Here is a 25,288-nt window from a genome sequence, read left to right as displayed (position 1 = left end):
GACTCTGATCTATATCTCTCGAATTAAAACCTGCACACTCCCGCACAATAATCATCATAAACAAATAGAGAAAAATTGAAAAATAAACACTAAAGGTATCGTACAAAAACAAACCAAACACCGCCTCCGAAAAATGTTGTACACTTATCCCCGCCTCTTTTCATTCAAAATAATTTGCTGTAGGGTTTTCAGGTATTACTAGTAAGCAACCCGATCTTCCTCCACACGTCGTCCGTCAGCCCTTCCAACTCGCGCGAACTGATCCCCTCGCCCAACTTCCGGTGCTGATCGACTCCGTACTGCACAGACTGCACGATCAGCGACCGCAGGATCTCCTTTGAGATCGCGCGCGGCTTGAGGAATTCGCCGTCTAGCACTTCAGAGATGCGGCTCCGTCGCTCCGGGTTTCGGTCAAGACAGCCCTTGATGGTCGTGATCACCTCTTTGGGAACGGATACGCCGCCAAGGCCGGTTTCGGGATACTGGATCTCGATCTTGGGGTTCAGGATCGCAAGCATGCGCTGGGTGCCGCTGTAGGCTGCATACGGCGGTCGGCCATAAATCATCTGGTAGATGATGCAGCCACAGCTCCACACGTCGGATGGCCGACCAACCTTAAGCATACGCTTGCCTTCGACCGAAGAGACATCGACCATCGTCTCCGGGGCCATGTAGTTCGGGGTACCCATCTGCGTCTCACGCCGGACGTTGCTCGTGTAATCCGGCACTGCGTTTGCGATTCCAAAGTCGATGATTTTCAGCATCCCTTTGACAAAGAGAAAGTTTGCTGGTTTGAGATCAGAGTGTACGATATCGTGTCTGTGAACAGCCTCGACACATTTCAGCATCTCAATCGTGTGGAACCGAACAAAGGGGATATCGAGCGGACTATTGAGTCTAGCAGCAAGCACATGCGCAAGATCGATCTCGCCGCACTCCATAACCTATGTGTTTTGGTTAGTCACTAGTCCAATCAATAAAGACACAAGACAGACTCACCATATTGACAAACCCATCCAGAATCTCAAAATCGACTAATTTCACCACTCGCTCTTCGTCACTGAGTTTTCTCAGCAGCTCGATTTCACCCTTGAATCCCTTCACAACCGCCTCATCAACCTCGTCAAACGTGACTTTTTTGAGCGCAAATACCTTTGTCGAGTTGAGAAGCTGCACTTTGAACACTTTTGACGATCCTCCTTTGCCAATCAGCTCTAACCTCTGATATGCTCTTCCCGCGATCTGCCGTAAAAATGTTAGCCTAATCTTCACCAGATAATAATTGTCTCACACTTACCACGACTGTATTCTTCTGCTTCTTGGAGGCAATTTTCGGCGTCGGCCTTGGTATATCGAGATTGCTCATCTTTGGCGGCGGGTCATAAATGTTGCATTCAGGAGGCGGCGTAGACGTTCGCACGGGGCGGATTATATTAGATGACAATGGTGTCAACAGCTGTCTTCCCACTAGCCGAGAGGAATGAGAGGAGCGCGGGTTGCTGTGCGCTTGGTTTGCCCGCGGCGGCTCGTCGTGATAGATGTCTGCTGCCAACGGGCGCTGCTGGCGTGGATTCTCGTCTTTATTCAACGGCGAAAAAACTTGTCGATGGTGGTGATGCTTTTCTTCTCGATGACTTTCGGTGAAGGGCGTTGGATTGATATTCTCGTACAGCGGTTTCTTTTCGGAGACCAGTCGGACAGGCGATTCGGGCACGTAGCCGTTGTCAGCGACAACGAATGACTGAATTACTGGAGAAGGTGCCAGAGCTTCTGTGGTAGGAGGAGGATGTTTTGGCGTCAGGGATTTGTGAATTAGACTCGTCAATTCCTTTGCCGCTTCATACGGCGAAGACGTGTGATGTCGTCGCTCTTCGATCCCATAATTGAACGGACTTGATCGGTGAAGTGGCTTCTGCCGGAGCTCGCCGTGCAGGTCATCATTCATAGTCTTGGGCGATAACGCCTTGCGAGGGCTACCCGACGTACGGGGCGACGTCGTGCGAGAATGCGCTTGATCTCGAATTTCCAAACGCGAAATCTCGCCACTCGAGATACTTGTCCGATGTTGCTCTGACTCTTTTGAGGATGCTGATGTGTATTCACGTGAAGACCGCGAGGACCAGTACGTGTCGCCGCGAGGGATCTCTTCGTCCTGTGTTGAAAACCGCAGCCGTCCTGCACCGTTCCCTCCTGCTTCGTCGATCGTCCTTCGCAGCTCGTGTTCGTCGTCTTTTGAATTTTCTTTTGACTTCGGTGAGGCACTGGGACTTTTCGCTATTGGCACGCCATCGTTCTCACCCTCCTGGCTCTCTCGTCGCAAAGCTCGTTTAGGAGGCCCAAGTCTTCCGGGTTTGCTTTTGCGGAAGATGCTGCGGTACTGAGATGTGGGCGGCTCGCCATGAGATCCTAGCGTGGGCCGCGTAAACGCCGGAGTCACTAGTCCCTCGCGGCTGCCACTGCCTGCACCACCATTCTCTGACGATCGGAACTCGGTTGAATCTGCTCCTGCGCGGTGATGCGGAGTCGCGGCGACAAAGGACCCGGGACTGCCAGATAATTTTCGAGTCGGCTGGTCTGCGTTGCTGTTGCTGTTTATCTCTTCTAGATCCTCCCGAAATCGAGTACGAGGCGCGCTCCCTGCAGCGGCAGTATAAGGCGAATTGCTTGCTTCTCTGGACTTTCGTCGTTCCCTCGCGGCGTTAATTAGAGCCGACGTAGATTGCAGATACTTCGACTGGTGAAGTTGCTGTTCGGGATCATATGAGGTTCTTCGGCTGCGACTATCACCGCTACTCGCGCCGATGTCATTGCTGTTGCTGTTGTTGCTGTTGTTGTTGTTGTTGTTGTTGTTCCCATCTGCCGACAGAAGCGCGAGCGCGTAAGAGCTAAGAACAGGAAGCGCGTAGCTGTCGTCGTCGGAAGAGGAGTGCGCAGTGTCGTCGGCGGCGGCGGCCGAGGCAAGCATCGCTACTGCAGCAAGCAAGGCTCAGTGTGATGCACGAAAACACACGGGACGAGATCCAGAGCTGCGGGTGCACGCGTGTCCCGATGCTGTCTGCTGGCGATCGGTAGGGGAAGAAGCGTGCCTGGAGGCGCGAAGCGTGGGAGACGAGTGGTGGAGGAGAAGAAGAGGGACAGAAAGGCACAGGGTCAGGTGTATTGTTTCGTGGAAGTGGAAGCGAGGATGGGACGCAGAAAGTATATCGCAGTATTTACATCGCGTTGTCACGGCAACCATAATGTCAAGAATGCTGGGTCTTGTGTATGCTTAGTAATATATGTGCTAATACAAATGTAGGGCTCAACCCTACACAGGCGAGCAGCAGTCGCAGTCACGTCTAAGTCTTACACGTGATCAGAGCACTCCTCCCAACGATCGGCTGGGTTTTAATGCTGGGAGAGTTTCACTTTCGAGTTTCTCTTTCTTTTCTTCACCGACTGGATTACCAGAAAGAAGGTATGTGCTATTGTGTTATGATACAGATGATCTATGAAAGAGGATAGAAGACGTTTAGAGCTCCTATTATCTTTCATTTGATGTCTTTTGAGCAGATCTAACAGTTGTTGTAGCATTGTCATAGTACACTTGCCGACTAGTCGTCTGTCAGTCATCATGCAGATTTTCGTCAAAACCCTCACGGGCAAGAGTATGTAGTCTCTTCTTCATCTACTCATCAAACACCGTGTCTAACATCCTCCAGCTATCACCCTCGAGGTGGAGTCGTCCGATACCATCGATAACGTCAAGTCCAAGATCCAGGACAAGGAAGGAATTCCCCCCGACCAGCAGCGTCTTATCTTCGCCGGTAAGCAGCTCGAGGACGGCCGCACTCTCTCTGACTACAACATTCAGAAGGAGTCGACCCTCCACTTGGTCCTCCGCCTTCGTGGTGGTGCCAAGAAGCGCAAGAAAAAAGTGTACACCACTCCCAAGAAGATCAAGCACAAGCACAAGAAGACCAAACTTGCGGTTCTCAAGTACTACAAGGTCAACTCTGACGGCACTGTCGAGCGCACCCGTCGTGAGTGCCCTACTGAGACCTGCGGTGCCGGTGTCTTCATGGCTAAGATGAAGGGCCGCCACTACTGCGGAAAGTGCCACCTCACCTACGTCCAGTCTGCTTAGATGCTTATCTGCTTGCCTTGCGTGGATTGATGTATTCAGTTGTGGACAGTTGATTTTTATGTCTTGTATATTTAAGGTTAATTGCACATAGCTACGGTTATATCTCTCCTATATATATCTCTCTCACTGCACGTAGTCTAAATCCCTGTAGATGTGACCCACTGCATGTTTATAAGTTTATACAATCAGATATATCATGCGACGCTATCATTCCAGAATCGGTCACCAGAAAACAAATTAAAGAATATCACATAAACAAAAATTATAGAAATCGAGACAAAGTCCTACTTTTCGGGCGCGCTCTGGACAGGCGAAGGGCGCAGCAACGGGTGCGCTTCGGTGTTGAAGACGTAGTCATCCCTATATCTGCATTAGCATCATCATCATCATCTCTCAATATCAAACAAAGGGAACATACAGAGAAATCAAGCTCGGCTCAGCAAACAGCAAATAAGCATACTTTAGCGTTTCCGCCATCCAGAAACTCTCCATCTCGTCGAGATATGTAATCTTCCGATTATTCGTCACGTCCTTGATCGCCGAGAACGCGGCGTCGGTCTTTGTGTACTTTACGATCGCGCTGAACATCTCCCAGCCGCGGTCCTGCCACTTGCGGTCTCCTGTCACGCGGTACATCACAAAGATGCTCTCGAGTGCTTCCGGGCGGAGAAGGTATCTGCCGTCTTGGTAGAGGATCGAGTGCGGTTGGTCGTACCAGCCGCCCGTTTCCCAGCGATTAGGATCGTCCTCCGCCGGCGCGTCGGGCGCGTCGACCTCGAGCACGGTGCCGGGGACGGTGGTGCTGCTCTCGCTTCCAGCTTCGTCGTCAGAAGAGGAAGTGCCGAGAGAAGTCGCGCCTTCAACGGCTCTGACTTCGTCTTCGTCGTGGGGAGGCGGCACGGCATCTGGGTTTTCGTCGCCGGGAGCGGCGTTGTTGATGCCGGCGGTCGTGATGGAGTCGTCGGAGCCGGCGGGTTCCTCGCCTGGGGCTGATGAGTGGTTCTCGCCAGTTGCTACTTGCTCAACCTCTTTGACGCTTTCGGAGGAGGAGGTGGTGGTGGTTTCCTCCGAGGATTGTTCCGAGCTAGCAGACTGCTCAGGGCTTTCAGAGGTCTCCTGCTCACCTTCAGATGCCGCAGTATCTCCAGACTGCTCCCCGGACTCGACCGAAGTATCACTTGACGTGGACGTTTCCTCATCAGTCTTCCCACTCTCGCCAGCGCTCTCTGAGGATTCAGACGATTCAGACGATCCAGATGTCTCCTCGCTAGAACTTACAGCAGTTTTCTCGACAGCACCGGCTTCGGCAGGCTCGGTCCCTTCGCCGTCACTTTCGCCAGCTCCCTCATCTGGTGCTTCGGTGCTAGCTTCTTCTGACTTGGTTTCTTCAGAGGTAGTCTCAGAGGTGGTCTCAGAGGTGGTCTCAGATGTGGCCTCTCCAGAGGTGGACTCTTCAGAAGTGGACTCTTCAGACGTGGCCTCTCCAGAAGTAGTCTCCTCAGAAGTAGACTCCTCAGAAGCAGTCTCTCCAGAAGTAGACTCCTCAGAAGTAGTCTCTCCAGCTGTAGACTCTCCAGACGAAGTCTCCTCAGAAGAAGTTTCTCCAGATCTAGTCTCCTCAGATGTGGACTCTCCAGAAGAAGTCTCCTCGGAAGTAGTCTCTCCAGATGTGGACTCTCCAGAAGAAGTCTCCTCGGAAGTAGTCTCTCCAGAGGTAGTCTCCTCAGAAGTACCCTCCGTATTCTCGCCAGCAGGCGCCTCAGAAGATTCAGCAGGTTCGGCGCCTTCACCATCGCTCTCACCCGCGCCTTGATCTGAAATCTGTTCGGTCTCTGATGAGGGCGACGACTCTGATGTTTGTTCAGAAGTAGACTCCTCAGAAGTAGTCTCCGTATTCTCGGCGGGCGCTTCGGAGGATTCAGCAGGTTCGGCGCCTTCACCATCGCTTTCACCCACGCCTTGATCTGAAGTCTGTTCCGTCTCTGATGAGGTTGACGACTCTGATGTCTGCTCAGAAGACTCAGACTGCTCAGAAGACTCAGACTGCTCAGAAGACTCAGACTGCTCCGAAGACTCAGCCTGCTCATTCTGACTCTCAGTCTTCTCAACAGCATCCGGACCAGAATCATCCTCGACCTCAGCCGCCGCATTCTCTCCCGCGCCCTCGATCTCGGTCTCCGCCTTTGCCGCCGCCTCCTCGCCCTCCGACACCGGCGCCTCCGCCGCGTCCTCCTCCGCCTCCGCCTTTGCCGCCGCCTCTTCAGCAGACTCGTCGACCTGTCTCTTACGCAGCTTGTTCTCGCCCTCCGAGGACGCGAAGCGGTCGACGAAATGGCAGTCTGAGGACAGACAGGGGTCGACGTGGAAGTTCTCGGGCATGATTCCCGTGTTTGTGGCGCGGTAGGACCAGTAGCAGCCTTCGGTTAGTTTTTCGGCGGTTTGGAGGTGCGCGGGGTTTTCGAGCGCGCGAGCGCCGATGGCGTACATGCCGCCTATGTAGCAGGTCTAGGAGTTGTGTTAGTCTGTAGCTGTAATAGTGCGTTGGATGTAGAATTGGGAACGTACCAGATGGGTCATTTCGGCGTCGAACTCGGCGGCTTTGGTATCCTTGTCGACCAGAACGTTTCCAGAAAACAAAATATCAGGATCTCCCGCAACCTTAGGCCGGAAGAGCAAGTTATCGTCGATGGCGGCGGTCGCGGATTGATACATGTCTTTGTACTGCGCGACGGTGCCGCCGAGGAGGAGGTACTCTTTAATCATGTACTCGTACGCGGAATCAGCAAGACCGCCGGCCGTGTACTTGAGCTTATTATTGCTGTCCTCTTTCACGGTCCCGACGATCGCCTTGACGCCCACGCACTCTTCCACCGGCAGATTGACAGGCGAAAGGGAGGATGATCCCGGGCGCGGGACGTCGAGAAGGGACTTGCGCAGGGCGGCAGGGACCTGGCGTTTCTGCTTGGCGTTTGAGTCCGACTGCTTTGTCTCTGCGTCGATAGCAGCGCGGTTGAGCGCCGCCGCTTCGACGTCTTGATTGTCGGCGGCAGAGGGCGCGCTAGATTTTTTCTCCGAGGCAGTCACGCAGCCCGAGATATCCATGAACGAAGGCCAGAGACCGGGGATGTCGGTCTTTTTCTGGGATTCCTGCAATTGATCAGAGATGCGCTGGATGACGGCGTAGTACGCGTTATTCTTTGTGATTTGCGCGAGCCGCGTGAACTCGAGCGAGAGTGACGAGAACTGCGCAAAGACGACGGTGTTGCCTGCGCGCAGCTTTGCTTCTTCGGGGCCGTAGTGCGCGAGTACCGGGTTATAGTACAACACCGGCATGCCGTTCGGGGTGTCGAAAGCGCCGAGCATGAGGTCCGCGAGCTCGACGGCTTTGTCGAGGAAGATCTCCTCGCGCGGGCTCGAGAGGTCGTAGGCGGAGATCAGGCCGCCGAGGAAGCGGATTGTGGTCTCAAAGATGGGGATGGTTTTGTAGTTTGAGGTCGTGAAGTTGAGGGCGGCTACGAAAGCCTTTGCTTCCTCGAATTCCTCGGTGAGGTCCATGATCTGCAGCGTGTCGAGTGCGTCGACGATCGATGCCCCGAGACCGCCAAAGGTATCGGCAGATGTGTTGCTCGCGGGCTGGACTTCGTCGTGACCCCAGGCGTATTCCTTATATCCCTGCCAGGAATGCAGGAAGGCATCTTTGACGGCAGCGAGACGGGCCTCGCGCTTCTGACGCTCGTCGTCGGATTCGGCGGCGAACGAGCCCTGGATCTTGGCGAAGCTGAGCGGAGGCTCGTCAGGGAGCGCGGCAGGGTTCGCAAAGGGAAACTTTGCGATGCGCGGGCGCGAGAAGATTGAGGGATCGGAGGAGGACTGGCGGATGCCGGGGGGGAGTACGTTCGAGGACGGACCGGTGTAGTAGTCGTCGACGGGGAAGGTGCCGGCGAACAGGATTGTCTCGAGGGAGGAGACGAGTTTGGTGTTGGGGGATTGAGCGAGGGGGAGGGGATCTGAGTTGTGGGAGGAGGAGGAGGTGGTGGTGGAGGAGGAGGAGGATGAGGAAGTGGTCGAGGACGGAGGTGGGGTAGGGAGAACCGAGTGCTGGTCGGCGTCAGCGACGTCGGCGTCCTCTGCTGTCTTCAGGATAGAAGAGGAGGAAGAGGAAGAGGAAGAAGGCAGGCCATAGAGGAACTTGTCGGGGACGATTGAGTAGTCCCTGCGGACGACGACGAAGTGGTATGAGATGGCGAGGGCGAAGAGGGTGAATAGGAGAACGGCTCTATGCCTGCGGAGACGAACAGAAGGCATTGCGACGGCTGGCTGAGACTGAGCAGATGATGTAAGAGAGTCAGCAGCAATTGACGCAGCAGCAGCGACGACGACCAGGCAGCAGAGAACCGCGAGTGAGGAAGAGGAGGAGATGAGGAGAGGAGGAGAGGAGGAAGGCTGCTTGTGGAGTTAACGGCTGTCACAGCTGCGGAGGACCAGTTTTGGTGGTTGCTGCAGCCACTGTGTGCTGGGGAGAGAAGTACGGGTGTTCAATGCAGTGAGTCTCTGTCATCGTAGACCCACAACACTCCGATCTGCGCCGCTGCGGCGTTTCCAGGGGGAAGGAAAGCGGCGGCCATCAACCATCGGCCTGGTGCTTGCTGTTCCGGCGATGTTGATTTGGATGTGGGTTGAGTTGAGTTGAGTTGATTGTTCATTGATGTGGATATCATTGCGTTATCCAAGACATCTGAATTGTGGTGGTCTACGCCTTCTACTGCCTCGGGCAGCAGGGTTTGTATCTCACGTGAAATAGCTCTCTTTACTAATCATGTATTTATACTACAAACTATATACCTACTGCTCGGCCTGGTTCGTCTTGAGCGACGACCGACCCGCCTTGAGCAACTCATCGCAAAGCAACAGATTGACCGCGATCGACGTCGCGCTCGCAATCGCGTTGCGCAGCACCCGGAACGAGTCATACACGCCCTCCAGCACCGGATCCATCGGCTCTCCGGACGCGAGATCGATGCCGACGACGTGGCCGTCCACGACCTCGTCTTGGCACGCCGCGAGCGTGTCGAGCGTGTCAAAGCCGCCGTTGGTCGCAAGCGTCTTGGGGATCACAAGCAGCGCGTCCGCGTAGGCCTGCACGCCGGCCTTGAGCTTGCCCTTGACATCCTTGTGCAGAAAGTCGCCCGTGAGATGGCTCGCGCACGCAATCTCAAACGCACCAGCGCCGGGCACAACGCTCTTGTCGGTGATTCCGTTGACGACCGAGCGCAGACCGTCGCGGACGGCGTCGCTGATCTGCGCGATCGTGTGCGCGTTCGGGCCCTTGATGAGGATAGTGACCGACTTGGGGTCCTTGACTTCCTCAATAAAAGTGTACTTCTCCTCGCCCAGCGTGTGCTCGTAAACAAGACCCGCGTAGCCGAGCACGGACGGCGAAAGGTCGTCGACCGAGTTTTGCGCAGTGCCGCCACACACGAGCTGGAGTCGCTCCATGTTGCGTCTCTTTGCGCGTCTGAGAGCAAAGATGTTGTTGCGCGCGAGGACGTCGAGCGAGAGCGGGTCGATACCCTTCTGGTTGACAATCACAAAGCCCTTGTTGGAGTCCAGGCCGCAGACCTCGTTCTTGAGATCGACAATCCTCTTGAGCTTTGAGTCAACAAACTTGCGCTCGCTCTCGACCAGCTTCTCGCGCTGCTCGGCGTTGCTGTAAAAGAAACCCGAGTTGACCTCGGACTTTTCGTACTCGAGCGACACGTTGAGCGTGAGGATGTAGGCGTTCTCGAGCCGCTTGGGCATATCGGGATGCCGGGCGCCGTGGTCGAGCACGAGGCCGCGGACGAGCTGGGTCTCGGCCGCGGACTGGTGCTGCATCTTCATGATCTCAATCATGTGCAGATCGACGCGCTCGGGAGGGCTGTATATCGACAGCACGGCGTCGGCCACGATCGGAGTGATGTGCTCGGCGAGGGTGTGGTTGAGTTTGGTGGCGAGGGAGGTGCGGGCGATTGCGAGAAGAAGCTCGCGATCGATGTCTTTGGCAATCTTGAACGAGTCGAGGAACTGTAGAGAGTTAGAGAGGTGAAGTAAGGTGGTGAGAAGATAGGGGATGGAGGCATACAGTAAGGGTTTCCTTGCGCGCGAGCTCGAATCCCTCGGTGACAATTCGGGGATGCAGGCCATCAGCAATGTAGCGTTCGGCTTGCTTGAGCAGTTCTCCGACGAGCAGGCAGACGGTGGTGGTTCCGTCGCCGGTGATTTCATCTTGGGCGGTAGCAGCGCGGGCTAGATGTTGTTAGAATGGTAGTTGAGAGTTAAAAGAGAGGGGAGATGTACCAATCATGACGGCGGTGGGGTTTGTGATTTGCTAGAGGGTGTTAGTGATGATGGATATGAATATGATTGCTGATAGAGGTACACACCATCTCAGAGAGGAGAACCTTGCCATCCTTTGTCAGTTTGATGTTGCCAGATCCATCGACGAGCCTGAGGAGAGTTGTTAATACAGTAATAAAGACAATCAATACAGAGATGAAGCAGAGATGAAGAGGTAAAGATACATCTTGATTGTGCCTTTCGGGCCAAGATTGCTGGAGAGAACGTTCTGCAGTCCCTGGGCGGCACTGATGTTGACGGACAGGGCCTGGTTCCTCCGCAGGGACTCTGCCTTTGGATTTAATAATTGAACGGCGGACATGATGATATGTACAGCAGATGAGAAGATGGATCAAGAGTCTGGTTGACAGAGGCAATTGATTGTGGGTGGATTAGTCGCGAGCAGGAACACGGTGGAATTGCGGCGACGCGTCTGTGATATTTTTTCTGCGTGGAGGATGCTGAGAGGGAAGGGGTTGGTAGTAGATTACAGATAGATTACAAATCACATTACATCAGCAATTACAAAGCAGACAAAGAGGCAGTGCGGCAACGCCGATCAGTGGAATCGTCAAAGTTGGACTAAGTTGAAAGTGGACAGCGGCCGACGGCGGAGAGGAGGAAATGAAGAGAAAAAGAGGAAAAGAGAGAAAAGAGAAGAAAAAAATGAGGAAATTGTGATTTGGAGCAGCGAGAAGACACAACAGCAGAATACTTGGAATACTCCAGATATACAAAAGAACACATAATAGAACAGACAATAAACAGTATATCAAATACTATTGCAGCAGCAGCAATAGTCTGGCATCTCTTCAAGACAGAGAAATACCAAACCCTGGCTGCTTCTTGCTTCTTGCTTCTTGCTGCCTTCTGAACTGTCATATCCTCTGTGCTGTACTGTATTGTGTTGTTGTATTGCATTATATCTATTATTTAATAGTAAAGAACAGATACAATATAATACGAACAGAATAGTAATCTACACACAAATAACCTACCAGATCTCTGCCAATCTCCACCATTCGTGACTGCGAATCACAAACTGACTCACATTGTGACTCAAGATGATGGCGAATTTTGAGGATAAAACACTCGGCGGCCACAACTCTGCGTCTCCTCCACCTTTTCTTCCTCTCTTCCTCTCTTTCTCTTCCTCTTCCTATCCTCCCTCTTTCTTCTATTCATTCGAATAACTATCCATCTTCTCTACTTCTGCAGCTTACTCTGTATCTGCTCTTCTTTCTCTTCCTGTCTTGAATTGTACGTCAACCCACCGCTACCTCCTCTATCACTCACTCAAGACTCTAACACTCTCAGGTTCTCACGATGATTGCCCCCGTCCTCCGCATATAGCCCAGGCCTTTGCCTCTACTTCTACCTACTTCTCTCTCCACCATCACCTCATAACACCACACCTCCACCATGCAGACCATCAAATCCATCTTCTTCCCCGCGCCATCAACCCGCCCCTCCTCCCCTCCTCTCGACACCGACGACTTCACCGACGAACAACCGGCCCCAGTCGACGAGCCCCCGGAACCTCATTCCGCCCTGACCGAAGACTTCAAACGTCAGCTATGTCTCTCGCCTCCTCGCAACCAGTCCTCCCTCCTCTCCAAAATGCTCGCCTCCCCCGTCTCTTCTGACGCCGGCTCCTCCACCGGCGGCATCGACGCCTTCTCAGACAGCGCCTGCACCTCCCGAAACACAACTCCTACTCCGCCTCCTCACTTCAGCCTGGCTCAGCCGACAAAGGGAATCATGCGTCCGACACCCGTCTCCCACGACCCGCGCAACGCCGCTCACACCACCACTCTGCAAGAGTCCTCTGAACTCTGCGTGCTCAAGCGAACAATCAAGTTTGCCTGCACCGGCCAGGGCAAAGAGTCCTCTCGCGAGCCGTCTGCCTCTTCAACCCTTACTGTCGACCACAGCGATGCCGAAAAGAGCGATCATGATCTCCATCCACACATCCACCATCCACAGCCACAGCGCATCTTGCGCGTCGATGACGTCTTGTTGAAGGAGCGCGAGATCTGCAAACTGAATGCAGAGGTCGAGGCTGAGGACGAAGAAGACGACGATCAGGATAACGACGATGCTGATGAAAAGGACGAGGATGACAATGAGGTCGACGACGAGGATGAAGATGATGATGATAATGAAGACGACGATGTTGAAGAAGACGACGATGAAGCTGCTGAGGATGAAAATGAGATTGAAGAGAACGACAACGACGACGATGAAGACATGGGCGATGCTACCCCGCATGTCCTGCGTCTTCAGCGTACGCCACTCGTCGAATACGAGTCTGACTCTTCGTGCTCGACAATCTCTGACGGAGGTTACGCCTCTGACGCCTCAGGAGATTTCTCTGACGTCGACAACGCGGACCAAAATGGCGAGCAGATAACTTTCGCGGCCTACCCCCCTCCCGGAAGCTTCCCAAACCCCCTACGTGCGCACTACCAGAAACCACGAAAGTATGTTCACCGAGAACGGATTCAGCGGCCGGCGACGCCACCGGCCAACATGATTCCCGACTCTAGCGATTTCGTCTGCGGTACCTTTGACGAAGACCGTCCGATCGAAGTCGCATACTTCTCCGCACTGGACGAGCGGCACCGCGAGGCGCACGAGCTGTGTCCTCAAGATATCGACCCGTCGTTTCCTGAAGAGATGGACGAGAACGACGACGACGACGACGACGATGACGACGACGAGGATGCGGCAGAGACAGCAGGCAAGACCAAGCCCAACGCGGGCGCGACGGCGGCGTATGCAGCAGTTGCAGCCGCCGCTGCCGCCGCTGCAGCTTCGCGACGGGCAATGACGACGTCAAACACAGAATCGGACGCGCCTGGCGAGCGACGACGATGCCGATCCCCGCCGCCCGCGTCTAGACGATCGATGCAAGTCCGTCACCATCGTTGGGAGACGAAGGAGGCTGTTGCGGGCGGGAAGGCGGCTAGTTTCCAGCACCCGCGTGGACATGCGATGAAGGCCGCTGCCGCGAGAGCGAAGAACAGCAACACAGGTAATAACAGCAACAGTCAGAAGAAGAAAGTACGCGGGGCGATTGATATAGTCAAAGGTCTCGAGCGGAAGAACAATCGGCGGAGAGACAGTCGAAAGCACCATCACCACCATCACCGACACCACGACGTTGCGCCGGGGGAGGGAGTTGAGAAGATGCGGCAGCTGGGATTGATTGCTGTGAAGAAAGGCGAGAATCCGTATGCGGAGTGGATGTTGTCGGTGTAGGTGTAGTCATGACAGAGATGAGATGAATTTTTCAAAAGTTTCTATGTATTTGTATAGTAAGGAAGGGGATACTGGGTGCATGTTTTATATTTTATTCTATCGGTCGATGATGCCGTCGTTATGATTACCAGGTTGTATATATCATTCAGTCTTTTGTATGTAAGAAAATCGAGGAGACAGTAAATACATTCATTGCATATTGAATATGTGAGCATGCGGCTGGGACGGGGTTTGTACGAATATTGGAGGGAGGTCGTGAAGGGGCGCGGCGAGGACGGAGATCAGGCAGCAGATTAAGAGACATCATGACAATCTACAGTTTCTGGATCTTTGATCGCCATTGTGAGTCTGTTGTATGGTTAGTTGTTGTGGATTGATGTTAACGACAGTGATGATGATGAACAGGCGAATGTATATACCACAAAGACTTCAAGCGGCCACAACGAGTCCTGCGACCGCCCACGCTCGCGTCAACGACGGGGGACACTAAAGAAAACGCACAGCAGCAGCAGAAGCGGGTAGTCTCGTCCGGAGGTCCGCCGAAGGGAACTGGGCCGTTGACGGTGGACGACGAGGCGAAGTTGGTGTTTGGCGTGGTGTTTTCGTTGCGGAATATGGTTACCAAGTTAGCTGGCGAGTGCGTATCTTCTGTCTTTCTTACGGCTTTTGTTTGCTGGGGAGTGGAGTGCTGACGGGGGATTGGTAGTCGGGAATCGTTCTTTGCGTTCAAGACGTCAAAGTATAAGTTACACTTCTTTGAGACGCAGACGAATCTTCGGTTTGTGATGGTCACGGATGTGCGCGTGGAAGGCATCAGGCCGATATTAGAGCAGATCTACGCGGGCCTGTATGTCGAGTACGTTGTCAAGAAGTGAGTGTCCTTTTTTTATGAGTTGAAGAGAGAGAGAGAGGGTGCTAACGATTGGGTAGTCCGCTTAGTCCGCCTGAACATCCGGGTGGAGAGGGCGTGAATAACGAGTTGTTTAGTCTTGGGCTGGATAGGTTTCTTACGCCGCTTGAGATTTTCGAGTGAGAGGAGAGTACGAGTTGAAGAGGAAGGGAAGAGGGATTGAATGTATTTTACGGATTAGAGGTATGCTGTCAGTGAATCAAGTAGAGATTGAGACGACATTAATAAACAACACGATAAACAAACAGACGCGCATATTAGAGAACAGACAAACAACCAAACGTGAAACATGAATACTCTATAATACACCGATCATTAATGACAAAGGACAAAGAAGCCAGCCGTCGCGAGTATGCGACTATAGTGGCCGTAGGTACTGTGTAGGAGGAGAGGAGGAATATGGCAGACTACACGTATCTATACGTGTATACGTGTAGTCTGTTGTTGTTTTTTCTTTGCGATTACATTATGATGCAACATCCGGAAGACTGCTTGACGACGGGGTTATATGGATCTTCGCGCTTGTCGGGAAAGGAGGAGGGAATCATGTAGTCTTTTGTGTTTTTTGTGTAGTTTATGATTCTAGACAATCGTCTGTTAGTACACAGCACATGTCATTAAAAGAGGCAGCAAGTACTCTCAAACACAAGCAAACTCAAGCAAAAGGGAACATACCTGGCACAGGACTCAGAAGCCGGAACACGGTCGCGGTTGAGCTCGTCGAGGACTTGATCCCGCACCTGGATCATGCGCTGCAGCTTGAGTTCGGGATTCGCCCGATCGCGCACGCCGCCTGCGTTTCCAAAATTGACCATTGTTGGTAGTAGATGTGTGTGTGCTCAAGAAGTGCAGGAAGTGGTGGTGGTGGTGGTGAGGATTAGGGACTAACACGGTGGGTTCTCTCTCTGTCCTTGTTTCTTCTCTTCTTCTTCTTCGTGCTCGATCGTGCGTTATAAGGCAGAGTCCGCGTTCTCTCGCACCCGCGCTCTGCTGCCTTTGCCCTGGATCTTTTGTGAAGAGCCTGTCTTTTGCGGCGGATGTCTTGGTGGTGGGTGTTCAGTTGTGGCTCTCGGCTTATCTGCGTAGGCGTAGGTCTACCGGTGCTTTGGATTGTTATGTAATGACTTACGTCATATGCACAAAATACTGTACAGATACACCATATAATTAAATAGGTGTTTATGGCACAGACGCGCAACACCGCGGCTGCACAAAACCCAAAACTCAAACAAAAAAAAACGAAAAAAAAGTCAAGAATCGAGAGTCGAAAGGGCTGCAGAGCAGAGATCTTTCTTCACAAAAGCTCCTTCTTCCTCCCGCCAACGAGAAGTTTTCCCAGGCTTTTTGTAACAAGTATCGCAATCATGGCGCCTCACGTTCGTCCGGAGAATGTGCTCAAGGTATGTTTTGGCTTGTGTTTGGAGAGGGGTGGGGAAGTAGGTCGTGTGAGGAGACGGCTTTGGGGTGTGGAGATAGGTGCAAAGGGGGTGTTCTTCCGTCGATAGTGAGAATCAGCAGATACAAAAAGACAGAAGGGATTATCGGCGTGAATTGGATAGGCCCAGCATCAGACTCGCAAACCATCTCGACTAGATCAGAAGTACTAACAACACGTTCCTAGCGCGCTGAAGAGTTGCTCGCCGTCGACCAGGCCGGCGACGCCTTGAGCCTGCTCCACGAAATCATCACCTCGAAGCGCACGCGCAACACCCCAATTGTCTCGCTCGAGCCCATCATGCTCCGGTTCGTCGAGCTCTGCGTGCAGCTTCGTAAGGGAAAGTTGGCCAAGGAGGGTCTGTATACGTACAAGAACGTTGCTCAGAACACGTCCGTCAGCAGCATCGAGGTGAGCATTTTTCTATATTTTGAATTGTGTCGATCGTCGTCTAACATAACTATTGCAGGTCGTGCTAAGAAGATTCATCGACCTCTCGAAAGAAAAAGTCGCAGAGGCGCAGGCCCAGGCCGATCGTATCGCGCTCGACACGATCGACGATCTCGAGGCATCTGAGACGCCCGAGTCAATCATGCTCTCGGCCGTCTCGACCGAGCAGACCAAGGACCGCACCGACCGCGCGGTCGTGACTCCCTGGCTCAAGTTCTTGTGGGAAGTCTACCGCACCGTGCTCGAGATCCTGCGCAACAACGCGCGCCTCGAGATCATGTACCAGAGCACCGCCATCCAGGCCTTCCAGTTCTGTCTCAAGTTCACGCGCAAGACCGAGTTCCGCCGGCTCTGCGAGCTGCTCCGCAACCATCTCCAGTCCGCGGCCAAGAACCCGTCGCAGGCGCACGCCATCAACCTCAACGACCCTGATACCCTCCAGCGTCACCTCGACACGCGCTTCGCGCAGCTCTCGGCCGCCGTCGAGCTCGAGCTCTGGCAGGAGGCCTTCCGCTCGGTCGAGGACATCCACACTTTGCTCACCATCTCCAAGCGGCCGGCCAAGCCCGCGATGATGGCAAACTACTACGAGAAGCTGACAAAGATCTTCCTTGTCTCGGACAACTTTTTGTTCCACGCCGCGGCCGCGAGCAGATTCTACAACGTGCGCATGCAGACCAAGGCCCTGACCGAGGCCGAGATCTCAAAGACGGCCTCGACCGTGCTCTTGTCTGCGCTCTCGATCCCCGTCATCAGCACCGGCCGCATCCGCGCGGGTATGATCGACGTCGACGAGAACAAGCCGAAGAACGCGCGTCTGTCCGGCCTGCTCAACCTGTCAAAGTCGCCGAGCCGCGCGAGCCTTCTGCGCGAGGCGCTCGCGCACGGCGTGCTCGCGCGCGTCAGCCCCGAGATCCGCGAGCTCTACACGATCCTCGAGGTCGACTTCCACCCGCTCGCCATCTGCAAGAAGATCACGCCGATTCTGGCGACGATCGCGGCCGACGAGGAGATGAGCCGCTACATCGCGCCCTTGCACCAGGTCATCCTCACGCGACTGTTCCAGCAGCTGTCGCAGGTGTACGACGCCGTCAAGCTCGGCTTCGTGCTCAAGCTCGTCGACTTCCCCGAGCCGTTCGCCGTCAGCCGGACGACGATCGAGAAGTTTGTCATGAACGGCTGCAAGAAGGGCGAGCTCGCGATCCGCGTCAACCACGCGGCGGACTCAATCACGTTTGAGTCGGACGTCTACGCGGCCTCGAAGGCGACAGACGCGCAGGTCACGCTGCAGCCGACGCCGAGCGAGATCATCCGCGGCGAGCTCAGCCGCGTCAGCAAGTCGCTGTTTGCGGTCGTCAACGTCGTCGACAGCGAGTACCTTTCCACGCGCGAGGCGGCCAAGACGGCAGCGATCGAGCGCGCGATCGTGGGCGTGGACGAGGAGCACCGCGCCGCGCTCGAGCGCAAGGAGTTGATTGAGACGCGCGCGAAAGAGGCGGAGACGATTCTGCAGAAGCGGGAAGAGGACGAGAGCAAGAAGCGACAGCTCAAGCAGCAGCAGGAGGCGGCTGCCGAGCAGAAGCGACTTGCGGACGAGATGCGCAAGCGCGAGTTTGAGCGCGTGCGCCGCGAGCAGGAGGCGATCAAGGAGCAGGAGAAGCGCAAGCTGGCGGAGGAGATTCGCGCTGCGGGCGTGAAGCTCGACGCGGACTCGATCGAGTCGATGGACACGACCAAGTTGCGCGAGGTGCAGATCGAGCAGGTGGAGAAGAAGACGAAGGATACGCAGGAGCGACTACGCATCACGGCGAAGCGCATCGACCACCTCGAGCGCGCGTACCGAAAGGTCGAGATCCCGTTGCTCGAGCAGGACTACGAGAAGCAGAAGGCGACGGATCTGCAGCTGCACAAGGAGAGACACAAGCAGACGGTCGAGCAGAGCCGGGAGCGGTTCGAGTACCGCCAGTTGCTCAAGAAGAGACTGGGTCGGATGGTGGGCGATTACGAAGAGTTCAAGGAGAAGCTTCTGCATTAGCGTTATGTAGACACATGATTCATTTCTCTTTTCTTTTATTTACACGTATTTGTTTGTTGCCGTTATTTTGTTTAGTGTATAAAGAACATTCTGCGGGCATTTTTCTTGTTTCTGCTCGTGAAAAGTAATCAAAAGCGATTTTCCATATCTCTTATTCCAAGCTGTAGTTTCTTTTTACATCTAAATTGAAAGATAATCCATCTACATCTAGACAGAAATAGGACGACTTTCTCTTCCTGTGCATAAGCGGTCGGATCTTCAGGGTTTGTGGGCTAGGGCTATTTGAGATTTGACAGGCCGATTTGATAACAAGGATCGCGAACGGAAGGAGCTACAACGACCCGCACCAGCACCACCGCAGCAGCATTGTATACAAAGATAGACAGGATGCGGTGAATAATGAATGCGAAGCGATAGACGCGTGATTGGATAACTATCTCTGCTTGGTTTACATTCAGAGGTGCTGCTGTGATTTTGGACTGCGCGATAGTTAGAGCTACTGTTTTTGAGATCAAGAAGGATAGGAATTAGACGGGATGAGTATACACAGAAAACATGTGCCGCCGCCGATCGTGCTTGTGTCTGAGCCTTCCTCGCCGACGTTTGACCGCGACACCAGCAAGACGGCGGTGTTTGAGCAGCAGCAGCAGCAGCGCCGGGCGGCCAAGTCGGCCGTGCTGGCGGGGTACTACGCCTCGCTCCACTCGTCCGCCGCGAGCACGCCCGTGAGCGCGCGCTTTTTTGGCGACGACGAGCAGCAGGCGAATGCGGCAGGCGGGTTTCGGTCGCCGAAACGGCATCACTCGCGGCCGCCGCCGGGGGCGAAGCCGGAGGTTAAGGAGACGCTGGATGCGAGGCTGGAGCATATCGATGGGGAGTCGTATGTGATTAATCAGTATATCGTCAAGGAGCAGGTTGGAAGGGGGTCGTATGGTGCTGTCTGTCGGGCAGTGCATTCGGTCACGGGCGAGACTTTTGTGAGTGCCTCTGTTTTTCATGATGTTGGAGTAGGGTGTCTATGTGGACATACAGCTAATTATGTGCTTAGGCTATCAAAGAGTTTTCAAAGTCAAGACTGAGGAAGCATTCGCTATCGGCAATGCTTCGCCAGCGCCATCCTGGACCCTCTCGATCACCAGGCTTCCCACCTCTTCGCATGCGCGAGTTCCCGCCGCAAAAGTCATCGCTGCCCCCCTCGTCGCATCAAAGCGGCAACCCGCTCGATCTGATCCGGCACGAGATCGCGGCGCTCAAGAAGCTCAACCACGAGAACGTGGTGAGCTTGATCGAGGTGCTCGATAATCCCGCGGGGGACTCGCTCTACATGGTCCTAGAGTGGTGCTCGCGCGGGGTCGTGATGAACGTGTCCGAGACCGCGACCGCGCAGCCGTACGAGGAGGAGCAATGCCGGCTGTACTTCCGGGACCTGATCCTCGGGATCGAGTACCTCCATTCCCAGGGCATCGTGCACCGCGACATCAAGCCGGACAACCTTCTTCTGAACGAGGACAACGTGCTCAAGATCGTCGACTTTGGCGTGTCGGAGTTTTTCGCGCGCGAGCAGGAGAACGGCGATACGGTTACGAAGCAGGCGGGTAGTCCCGCGTTCATGGCGCCAGAGATGTGCGTCGTGCCGCGGATCGAGTACTCTGGGCGCGCGAGCGATATCTGGGCGATGGGCGTGACGCTGTATTGTCTTGTGTTTGGCAGGCTGCCGTTTGTAGGCACGGACGGCAACCTACTTGATCTGTATCGGAAGACGCAGACGGAGGATTTCTATCTGCCAGAGAACACGAACGCCGATCTGCGAGATCTGTTTGCGCGGCTGCTGGATAAGAATTTCCGGACGCGCATACGCATGCCCGAGCTACGGGAGCACCCGTGGATAACACTCCGAGATGAAGACCCGCTGCTATCGTACGAGGAGAACACAGCCTCTGCGGTGACGGACGTGACCGAGCAGGACCTCGAGCGCGCGATCAAGGGCGTGAGAGGGGTGTTTGACGTCGTCAGGGCGGTCAATCGCCGATCGAAAGGCGTGGGCCGGCGCACGCAGAGCAGCCACCGAAGCAGCAGCAGTAACCGAAACAGCGTGTGCAGCGTGGCCAGCGTCGAGGGCGAGGAAGAAGAGGAAGAGATGCGCGGCCGGCGGCGCGAGATCGAGACCGACGAGACTGCGCGGAGCAAAGACGAGGTGCTGCTCGCGCTGCAGGCGTTTCACGAAGGTCTCAAGATCCGCCTCGCGACGCTCAACGTGCTCGAGGAAGAAGACCAGGCCGCCGAGCACGCGGACGCGGTCCGCTCGCGCAGTCTCGATGTCTACCCGCGGTCGTGATGCCGCTGCTTACGATGAGGATTACTAATGTACCACGAGCCCCTGAATTGACTGACGATCAGGTGACGTCACGCGGGATGAAGATCGAGGAAAGATCGCCCCCACGCCCAGGGAAGAGCGCGGGAGGCGGAAGAGGATAATTTATTGTCTGGAGCCGAATATAAATACGGACGAAGATCCCGCTGGTGGGCGTGGTTTGCATTGCAGCATTGCAGTTAGAGCGCTAGAAACAGAGACAATGGGATATCCAGACACATTCGAAGGGTTCGCGGTCGAGTCGGCCGACAAATGGACCGAGCCAAAGTACCGCGAGTACAAGCCGCGTCCGTTCGAGGAGCGCGACGTCGATATCGAGGTTCAGGCGTGTGGAGTCTGCGGGTCGGACGTGCACACTGTGACGTCGGGGTGGGGCGAGTGTCCTTATCCTTTGGTCGTTGGACATGGTAAGTACTACTTATTAACTCAATCGCTGTGTGATCCTTATGCTAATCTTGTGTAGAAATTGTGGGCATCGTCAAGAGAGTCGGCGACAAATGCGAGACCGGGCTCAAAGTGGGCCAGCGCGTGGGCGTGGGCGCGCAGGCATGGGCATGCCTTTCCTGCCGCCAGTGCAAGGCCGACAACGAGGTCTACTGCCCGCAGATGCGCGACACCTACGGCGCAAAGTACCCGGACGGGTCGATCACGCAGGGCGGATATGCATCGCACGTGCGCGTGCACGAGTACTTTGTCTTTCCGATCCCGGACGTGCTCGAGACGACTGCTGTTGCGCCGATGCTCTGCGCGGGCGCGACCGCGTTCTCGCCCTTGTACCGCAACGGATGCGGGCCCGGTAAGCGGGTTGGGATCGTGGGGATTGGCGGGATCGGCCACTTTGGGTTGTTGTTTGCAAAGGCACTTGGCGCAGAGGTGTTTGCGATCAGTCGGTCGGACAAGAAGAAAGAGGACGCGTTCAAGCTTGGGGCGGACGGGTTCATTGCGACGGAGAAGAAGGGCTGGAATGAAGAGTACAGCATGACGTTTGACTTGATTGTGAACTGCGCAAACTCGTCCGAGAACTTTGACTTGGCGGCGTACATGTCCCTGCTGGACGTGAACGGGCGGTTCATCAACGTCGGGCTGCCGGAGGGCGACGGGTTCAAGATCGAGCCGTTCAAGATGATTGGCAACGGCGCGGTGTTTGGGTTTTCGCATATCGCGAGCCGGCCGGAGATTTTGAAGATGCTCGATATCGCGGCGGAGAAGGGGGTTAAGTCGTGGGTCGAGACGTTGCCGGTGGGCGAGAAGGGGTGCGGGGAGGCGTTGAAGAGATGTCATGATAACGATGTGCGGTACAGGTTCACGTTGACGGACTACGATAAGGCGTTTCCTAAGAAATAATTTTCAATGACGTGGTTATGCATATTGAATGTACACAGTAGAGCAGTTTATTAAGAATAGATCAAGCTTCAATCGAGACATCTACATAAAGAGGACGATGGTTGGACATATGATACTGGTTATCAAAGAAATTCTCTCCGACCCTGTATCTCACTGGCGTCCACCCGCCATTCGATCCCGCCAAGACGAACGAAGTCCTCGCGAAGCTGTCGACGTCCGAGATCTCGTTAAACCCCGAGACGGTAGAGTGATGTCCTGATCGGGCTGTAGGCGAGGTCTCGTCCATGACGTCGAGGAAGTAGAACGTGTCGTTGAGCGCGGAGGCGTAGGTATTTGAGAACGTGCTGTTGATCGTCACGCGCTCGGTGAGGCCCGTGAGGATTTTGTACGCGGTGGCGGAGGAGGACGAGCCGGGTTCGGTGTTTAGGCAGCCGAGGAGGAAGACGGGCGCGCGGGTGTCGAATGCTTCGTAGGACGCGCGGTAGCGGATGAGAGAGGCGCCGTACTGACGCGCCGAGTCGGACTTGTCGTCCATATGCGTCGAGAAGACGGTGAACGTGGCAGAGGAATTGGATGTGAGGGCGAACTGGCCGCGGGTGACCATGCGGGTCGAGCTGGCGCCGGAGTAGGTCGATGCCTCGGACGGGGTGGTCGAGAGCCAGAAGTGGTCGGTGGCGAGGGAGGAGAGGGCGTCGGTGTTGTAGAAGATGGCTTGCCATTCGCCGGATTCGAGGCCGTCGTCGCGGCCGGCGCCGATGTAGGACCAGTTGTCGCCGAGGAGGGAGGCGAGGTCGGTCATTTGGCGGGTGTAGGCGCCTTGGATGGCTGTGGGTGTGTCAGCGTGTCCCTAGTTTTGAAGAGGAAGAAGCAGAAGAAGAAGAGAAGAAGTACCAAACAGCTGGACCTTGTTAAACAAGATATCGCTCGACATTGCGATCCGGCGCGTAGACCAAGCGACTTCCGCGTGGTTTGAGTAGTAGTCGATTTCCGAGTCGACCGGGACGGTGGAGTTGAGGCCTGCGATTGTGTCGTCGACGGAGATCGAGTCCGAGAGCGAGTCGTAGCGGATGGCCCAGGTGAGCATGCGGATGTTTGTCGCGGCCGCGAGGCAGAGCGCGGGGAGGGAGAGGAGGGCGAGGAGTTTCATTGCGGTGAGAGAGATGGAGAGGTGTTGACAGAAGAAAGAAGAGAAAGACAGAAGAGAGAGAAGAGAAAGACAGAAGAGAGAGAAGAGAAAGACAGAGGTGTTGATATGATTGTCAGAGCAGGAAGGAGGCGTGCGCGCGCGATTGGCTCGGCAGGCAGCAATCATAGAAGCAGAGGAGCAGGAACAAACAGTACGTAAGCCAGACAGAGGCTGGACCTAGCTCGAGACAGAGCAGAGCATGGTCCTTACGTAAATGGCTGACGAGCAGACGGAGAGGAGGAGTGAACGTGGGCGGATATGAAGAGACAGGGAGGCACGTGTGTGGGGAGAGCGAATGTCGTTGGTTGTTTGCGAGGAGTGGGAGGTTTTTGCACTCGCACTTTGGAGGGATGGTCGGTGGTCTTTTGATTATTTGATGTTGGTTTTGAAGTGGCTTTGGATATGGAGAGGATGAGATTGTATGGATATTGAGAAAAGGCGATGAAGTAGTCAGATAAGATAACCGCGCACCGTAGATGTGAGGAGATATAAGCCCTACACAGACATAATGCCGCAGGTGGGCATTATTAACTGTTTTTTTTTTTCTTAATTGTGATAGAATTTATTTTCTTGTTATTTGATTTATTTTGTATATTTATTATAGCTATTACTATGTATGGTGTTAACAAGCATGGTTATATCGAGAGAATTTCAAAGTGCGGTGTAGCTAGAATTAGGATTCGTGTTATTAGATAAAACTCGGGTTGAGGGTATAATAAACATAATGAGCTCTCCAACGTTTTTGACACCACTTTGGTCTTTGCGTACCAGTTTGTATGTTATCAAGTATGTGAAGTTATTGTGAAATAATCTCCAGAGATTTTTGAGAATAAATGGGATTTCTGGGTGGAGAAGGGGAGGTACTGGGTCTTTAAGATATGTATGTGAGGGTTTGAGATACAGCTGCTGCTGCTGCACCGCAGTTGATTGCAGTGCTCGGTACTCGCAATTGAGTCTAGATTACTTTGAATATTATTGCAATTGCTGATATGATATTATAGTATAACTAAAATCATCAACTACAACATCTAAGAACCACGGTAGTTGACACCTGGCAGAGCCGCATAACCCGCATGAGCCGGAATATTCCGGATCCCCACCGTGCTCTCTATATACAACACAGAGACCGTCAATACACTGAATACCTTCTATCTTCTTGCTATTTCTATACAATTGATCAGCAATTAACGAGTACGATATAGCTGCTGATGATGGGAGATGGCAGGGAATAGGGTTCGGGGAAGTAACCTTATAGTTTCCATTAGCGAGATGGTTTGTGTAGGGTTTTTTTGCCTTCTTTTCTAGTATGCTGCGCTGTGTTGAGTAGAGGAAGAAGAAAGTAGAAGAAAAGTGATTGACAATGCATTGCAATGCACATGTATCTAAGAATAAGAAATTCACAGACAAGCGCATGATAATCGCAAGAGGCATAAAAGATCAGTCCACAGAGCGTTAGGCAGCGCGAGTCGGACTGTGACAATGCGGATCGGTCGGATGGCTGACGTCACCTTTGGCCTTCCTCACCTTCTGACGTCAACTTCTGCCCGTCGTCTCCTGCTGCTTCTGTCGCTGATACCACTAACAGCTCCTTCTTCTACTTCTTCTTCTACTGCTATCAAGACCATCTACTATCGAGCAGTGTCTTGGTTGTCTCGGGACATCAGCTGGTCAGGCGTGCAGGGCAGCAGACGCATCACATGACCTTCAAGCCGCTCGCCACGCGGCATGAATTGAGTTTAGCAAATAATAAAGTTTAGTAAATAAAGTTTAAAGAAGGTTCGAGTAGCATCGC

General features: G+C 54.1%; 15 protein-coding genes across 15 annotated transcripts; 7 read left to right on the top strand and 8 right to left on the bottom strand.

Moving 5' to 3' along the window:
- Window positions 1–188: 188 nt before the first annotated feature.
- Window positions 189–1,227, bottom strand: BZA70DRAFT_239634 (protein kinase; the record flags this gene model as incomplete). The annotated part of the gene is made up of 2 exons (XM_064910476.1): window positions 189–944; window positions 1,000–1,227. Coding segments are annotated over 2 exons (984 nt in total), but the record flags the coding sequence as incomplete, so codon positions are not given.
- On the bottom strand, window positions 1,102–3,351 carry BZA70DRAFT_196145 (uncharacterized protein). Its single transcript, XM_064910075.1, has one exon. The coding sequence runs from the start codon at window positions 2,963–2,965 to the stop codon at window positions 1,262–1,264; it is 1,704 nt and encodes a 567-aa protein (XP_064767583.1). The 5' UTR covers window positions 2,966–3,351; the 3' UTR covers window positions 1,102–1,261.
- Window positions 3,352–3,418: 67 nt separating this feature from the next.
- On the top strand, window positions 3,419–4,240 carry BZA70DRAFT_249507 (ubiquitin-related domain-containing protein). The gene is made up of 2 exons (XM_064910683.1): window positions 3,419–3,647; window positions 3,702–4,240. The coding sequence occupies exons 1-2, from the start codon at window positions 3,614–3,616 to the stop codon at window positions 4,124–4,126; spliced, it is 459 nt and encodes a 152-aa protein (XP_064767582.1). The 5' UTR covers window positions 3,419–3,613; the 3' UTR covers window positions 4,127–4,240.
- Window positions 4,241–4,410: 170 nt separating this feature from the next.
- BZA70DRAFT_239774 (class I alpha-mannosidase 1A) lies at window positions 4,411–8,431 on the bottom strand (the record flags this gene model as incomplete). The annotated part of the gene is made up of 5 exons (XM_064910482.1): window positions 4,411–4,486; window positions 4,545–4,931; window positions 4,991–5,128; window positions 6,396–6,631; window positions 6,692–8,431. 5 exons carry the CDS (start codon window positions 8,429–8,431, stop codon window positions 4,411–4,413), a joined length of 2,577 nt encoding a protein of 858 aa, XP_064767581.1.
- A 212-nt stretch (window positions 8,432–8,643) lies between these two features.
- Window positions 8,644–10,970, bottom strand: BZA70DRAFT_281102 (chaperonin Cpn60/TCP-1 family). The gene is made up of 5 exons (XM_064913068.1): window positions 10,687–10,970; window positions 10,549–10,612; window positions 10,463–10,493; window positions 10,248–10,411; window positions 8,644–10,189 (listed from the first exon to the last, which is right to left on the bottom strand). Exons 1-5 carry the CDS (start codon window positions 10,821–10,823, stop codon window positions 8,969–8,971), a joined length of 1,617 nt encoding a protein of 538 aa, XP_064767580.1. The 5' UTR covers window positions 10,824–10,970; the 3' UTR covers window positions 8,644–8,968.
- BZA70DRAFT_281100 (uncharacterized protein) lies at window positions 10,971–11,463 on the bottom strand. The gene has a single exon (XM_064913067.1). It carries the CDS (start codon window positions 11,420–11,422, stop codon window positions 11,084–11,086), a length of 339 nt encoding a protein of 112 aa, XP_064767579.1. The 5' UTR covers window positions 11,423–11,463; the 3' UTR covers window positions 10,971–11,083.
- A 160-nt stretch (window positions 11,464–11,623) lies between these two features.
- On the top strand, window positions 11,624–13,975 carry BZA70DRAFT_281098 (uncharacterized protein). The gene has a single exon (XM_064913066.1). The coding sequence runs from the start codon at window positions 11,924–11,926 to the stop codon at window positions 13,763–13,765; it is 1,842 nt and encodes a 613-aa protein (XP_064767578.1). The 5' UTR covers window positions 11,624–11,923; the 3' UTR covers window positions 13,766–13,975.
- BZA70DRAFT_281096 (Longin-like domain-containing protein) lies at window positions 13,976–14,887 on the top strand. The gene is made up of 4 exons (XM_064913065.1): window positions 13,976–14,107; window positions 14,171–14,402; window positions 14,472–14,636; window positions 14,696–14,887. The coding sequence occupies exons 1-4, from the start codon at window positions 14,071–14,073 to the stop codon at window positions 14,796–14,798; spliced, it is 537 nt and encodes a 178-aa protein (XP_064767577.1). The 5' UTR covers window positions 13,976–14,070; the 3' UTR covers window positions 14,799–14,887.
- Window positions 14,888–15,797, bottom strand: BZA70DRAFT_281093 (G-protein gamma-like domain-containing protein). The gene is made up of 2 exons (XM_064913064.1): window positions 15,351–15,797; window positions 14,888–15,257 (listed from the first exon to the last, which is right to left on the bottom strand). Exons 1-2 carry the CDS (start codon window positions 15,488–15,490, stop codon window positions 15,137–15,139), a joined length of 261 nt encoding a protein of 86 aa, XP_064767576.1. The 5' UTR covers window positions 15,491–15,797; the 3' UTR covers window positions 14,888–15,136.
- A 78-nt stretch (window positions 15,798–15,875) lies between these two features.
- Window positions 15,876–18,823, top strand: BZA70DRAFT_281092 (uncharacterized protein). The gene is made up of 3 exons (XM_064913063.1): window positions 15,876–16,075; window positions 16,297–16,521; window positions 16,580–18,823. Exons 1-3 carry the CDS (start codon window positions 16,040–16,042, stop codon window positions 18,593–18,595), a joined length of 2,277 nt encoding a protein of 758 aa, XP_064767575.1. The 5' UTR covers window positions 15,876–16,039; the 3' UTR covers window positions 18,596–18,823.
- A 551-nt stretch (window positions 18,824–19,374) lies between these two features.
- Window positions 19,375–20,654, top strand: BZA70DRAFT_228848 (kinase-like domain-containing protein; the record flags this gene model as incomplete). Its single annotated transcript, XM_064910232.1, has 2 exons — window positions 19,375–19,572; window positions 19,644–20,654. Coding segments are annotated over 2 exons (1,209 nt in total), but the record flags the coding sequence as incomplete, so codon positions are not given.
- Window positions 20,655–21,049: 395 nt separating this feature from the next.
- On the top strand, window positions 21,050–22,341 carry BZA70DRAFT_196019 (NADP-dependent alcohol dehydrogenase 6). Its single transcript, XM_064910072.1, has 2 exons — window positions 21,050–21,373; window positions 21,430–22,341. Exons 1-2 carry the CDS (start codon window positions 21,169–21,171, stop codon window positions 22,308–22,310), a joined length of 1,086 nt encoding a protein of 361 aa, XP_064767573.1. The 5' UTR covers window positions 21,050–21,168; the 3' UTR covers window positions 22,311–22,341.
- A 30-nt stretch (window positions 22,342–22,371) lies between these two features.
- Window positions 22,372–23,457, bottom strand: BZA70DRAFT_299659 (plasminogen-binding protein pgbB; the record flags this gene model as incomplete). Its single annotated transcript, XM_064914668.1, has 2 exons — window positions 22,372–23,135; window positions 23,202–23,457. 2 exons carry the CDS (start codon window positions 23,455–23,457, stop codon window positions 22,372–22,374), a joined length of 1,020 nt encoding a protein of 339 aa, XP_064767572.1.
- A 623-nt stretch (window positions 23,458–24,080) lies between these two features.
- BZA70DRAFT_281084 (uncharacterized protein) lies at window positions 24,081–25,272 on the bottom strand. Its single transcript, XM_064913062.1, has 2 exons — window positions 24,235–25,272; window positions 24,081–24,163 (listed from the first exon to the last, which is right to left on the bottom strand). The coding sequence occupies exon 1, from the start codon at window positions 24,925–24,927 to the stop codon at window positions 24,469–24,471; it is 459 nt and encodes a 152-aa protein (XP_064767570.1). The 5' UTR covers window positions 24,928–25,272; the 3' UTR covers window positions 24,081–24,163; window positions 24,235–24,468.
- BZA70DRAFT_281081 (uncharacterized protein) lies at window positions 24,641–25,272 on the top strand. Its single transcript, XM_064913061.1, has one exon. The coding sequence runs from the start codon at window positions 24,976–24,978 to the stop codon at window positions 25,195–25,197; it is 222 nt and encodes a 73-aa protein (XP_064767571.1). The 5' UTR covers window positions 24,641–24,975; the 3' UTR covers window positions 25,198–25,272.
- Window positions 25,273–25,288: the final 16 nt, after the last annotated feature.

Source organism: Myxozyma melibiosi, assembly GCF_037950935.1.
Source record: "Myxozyma melibiosi strain Phaff 52-87 chromosome Unknown BZA70scaffold_8, whole genome shotgun sequence".
NCBI lineage: Eukaryota > Fungi > Ascomycota > Lipomycetes > Lipomycetales > Lipomycetaceae > Myxozyma > Myxozyma melibiosi.
Note: the sequence above shows the minus strand (reverse complement) of the source record. Positions and strands in the feature narration are given on the sequence as shown.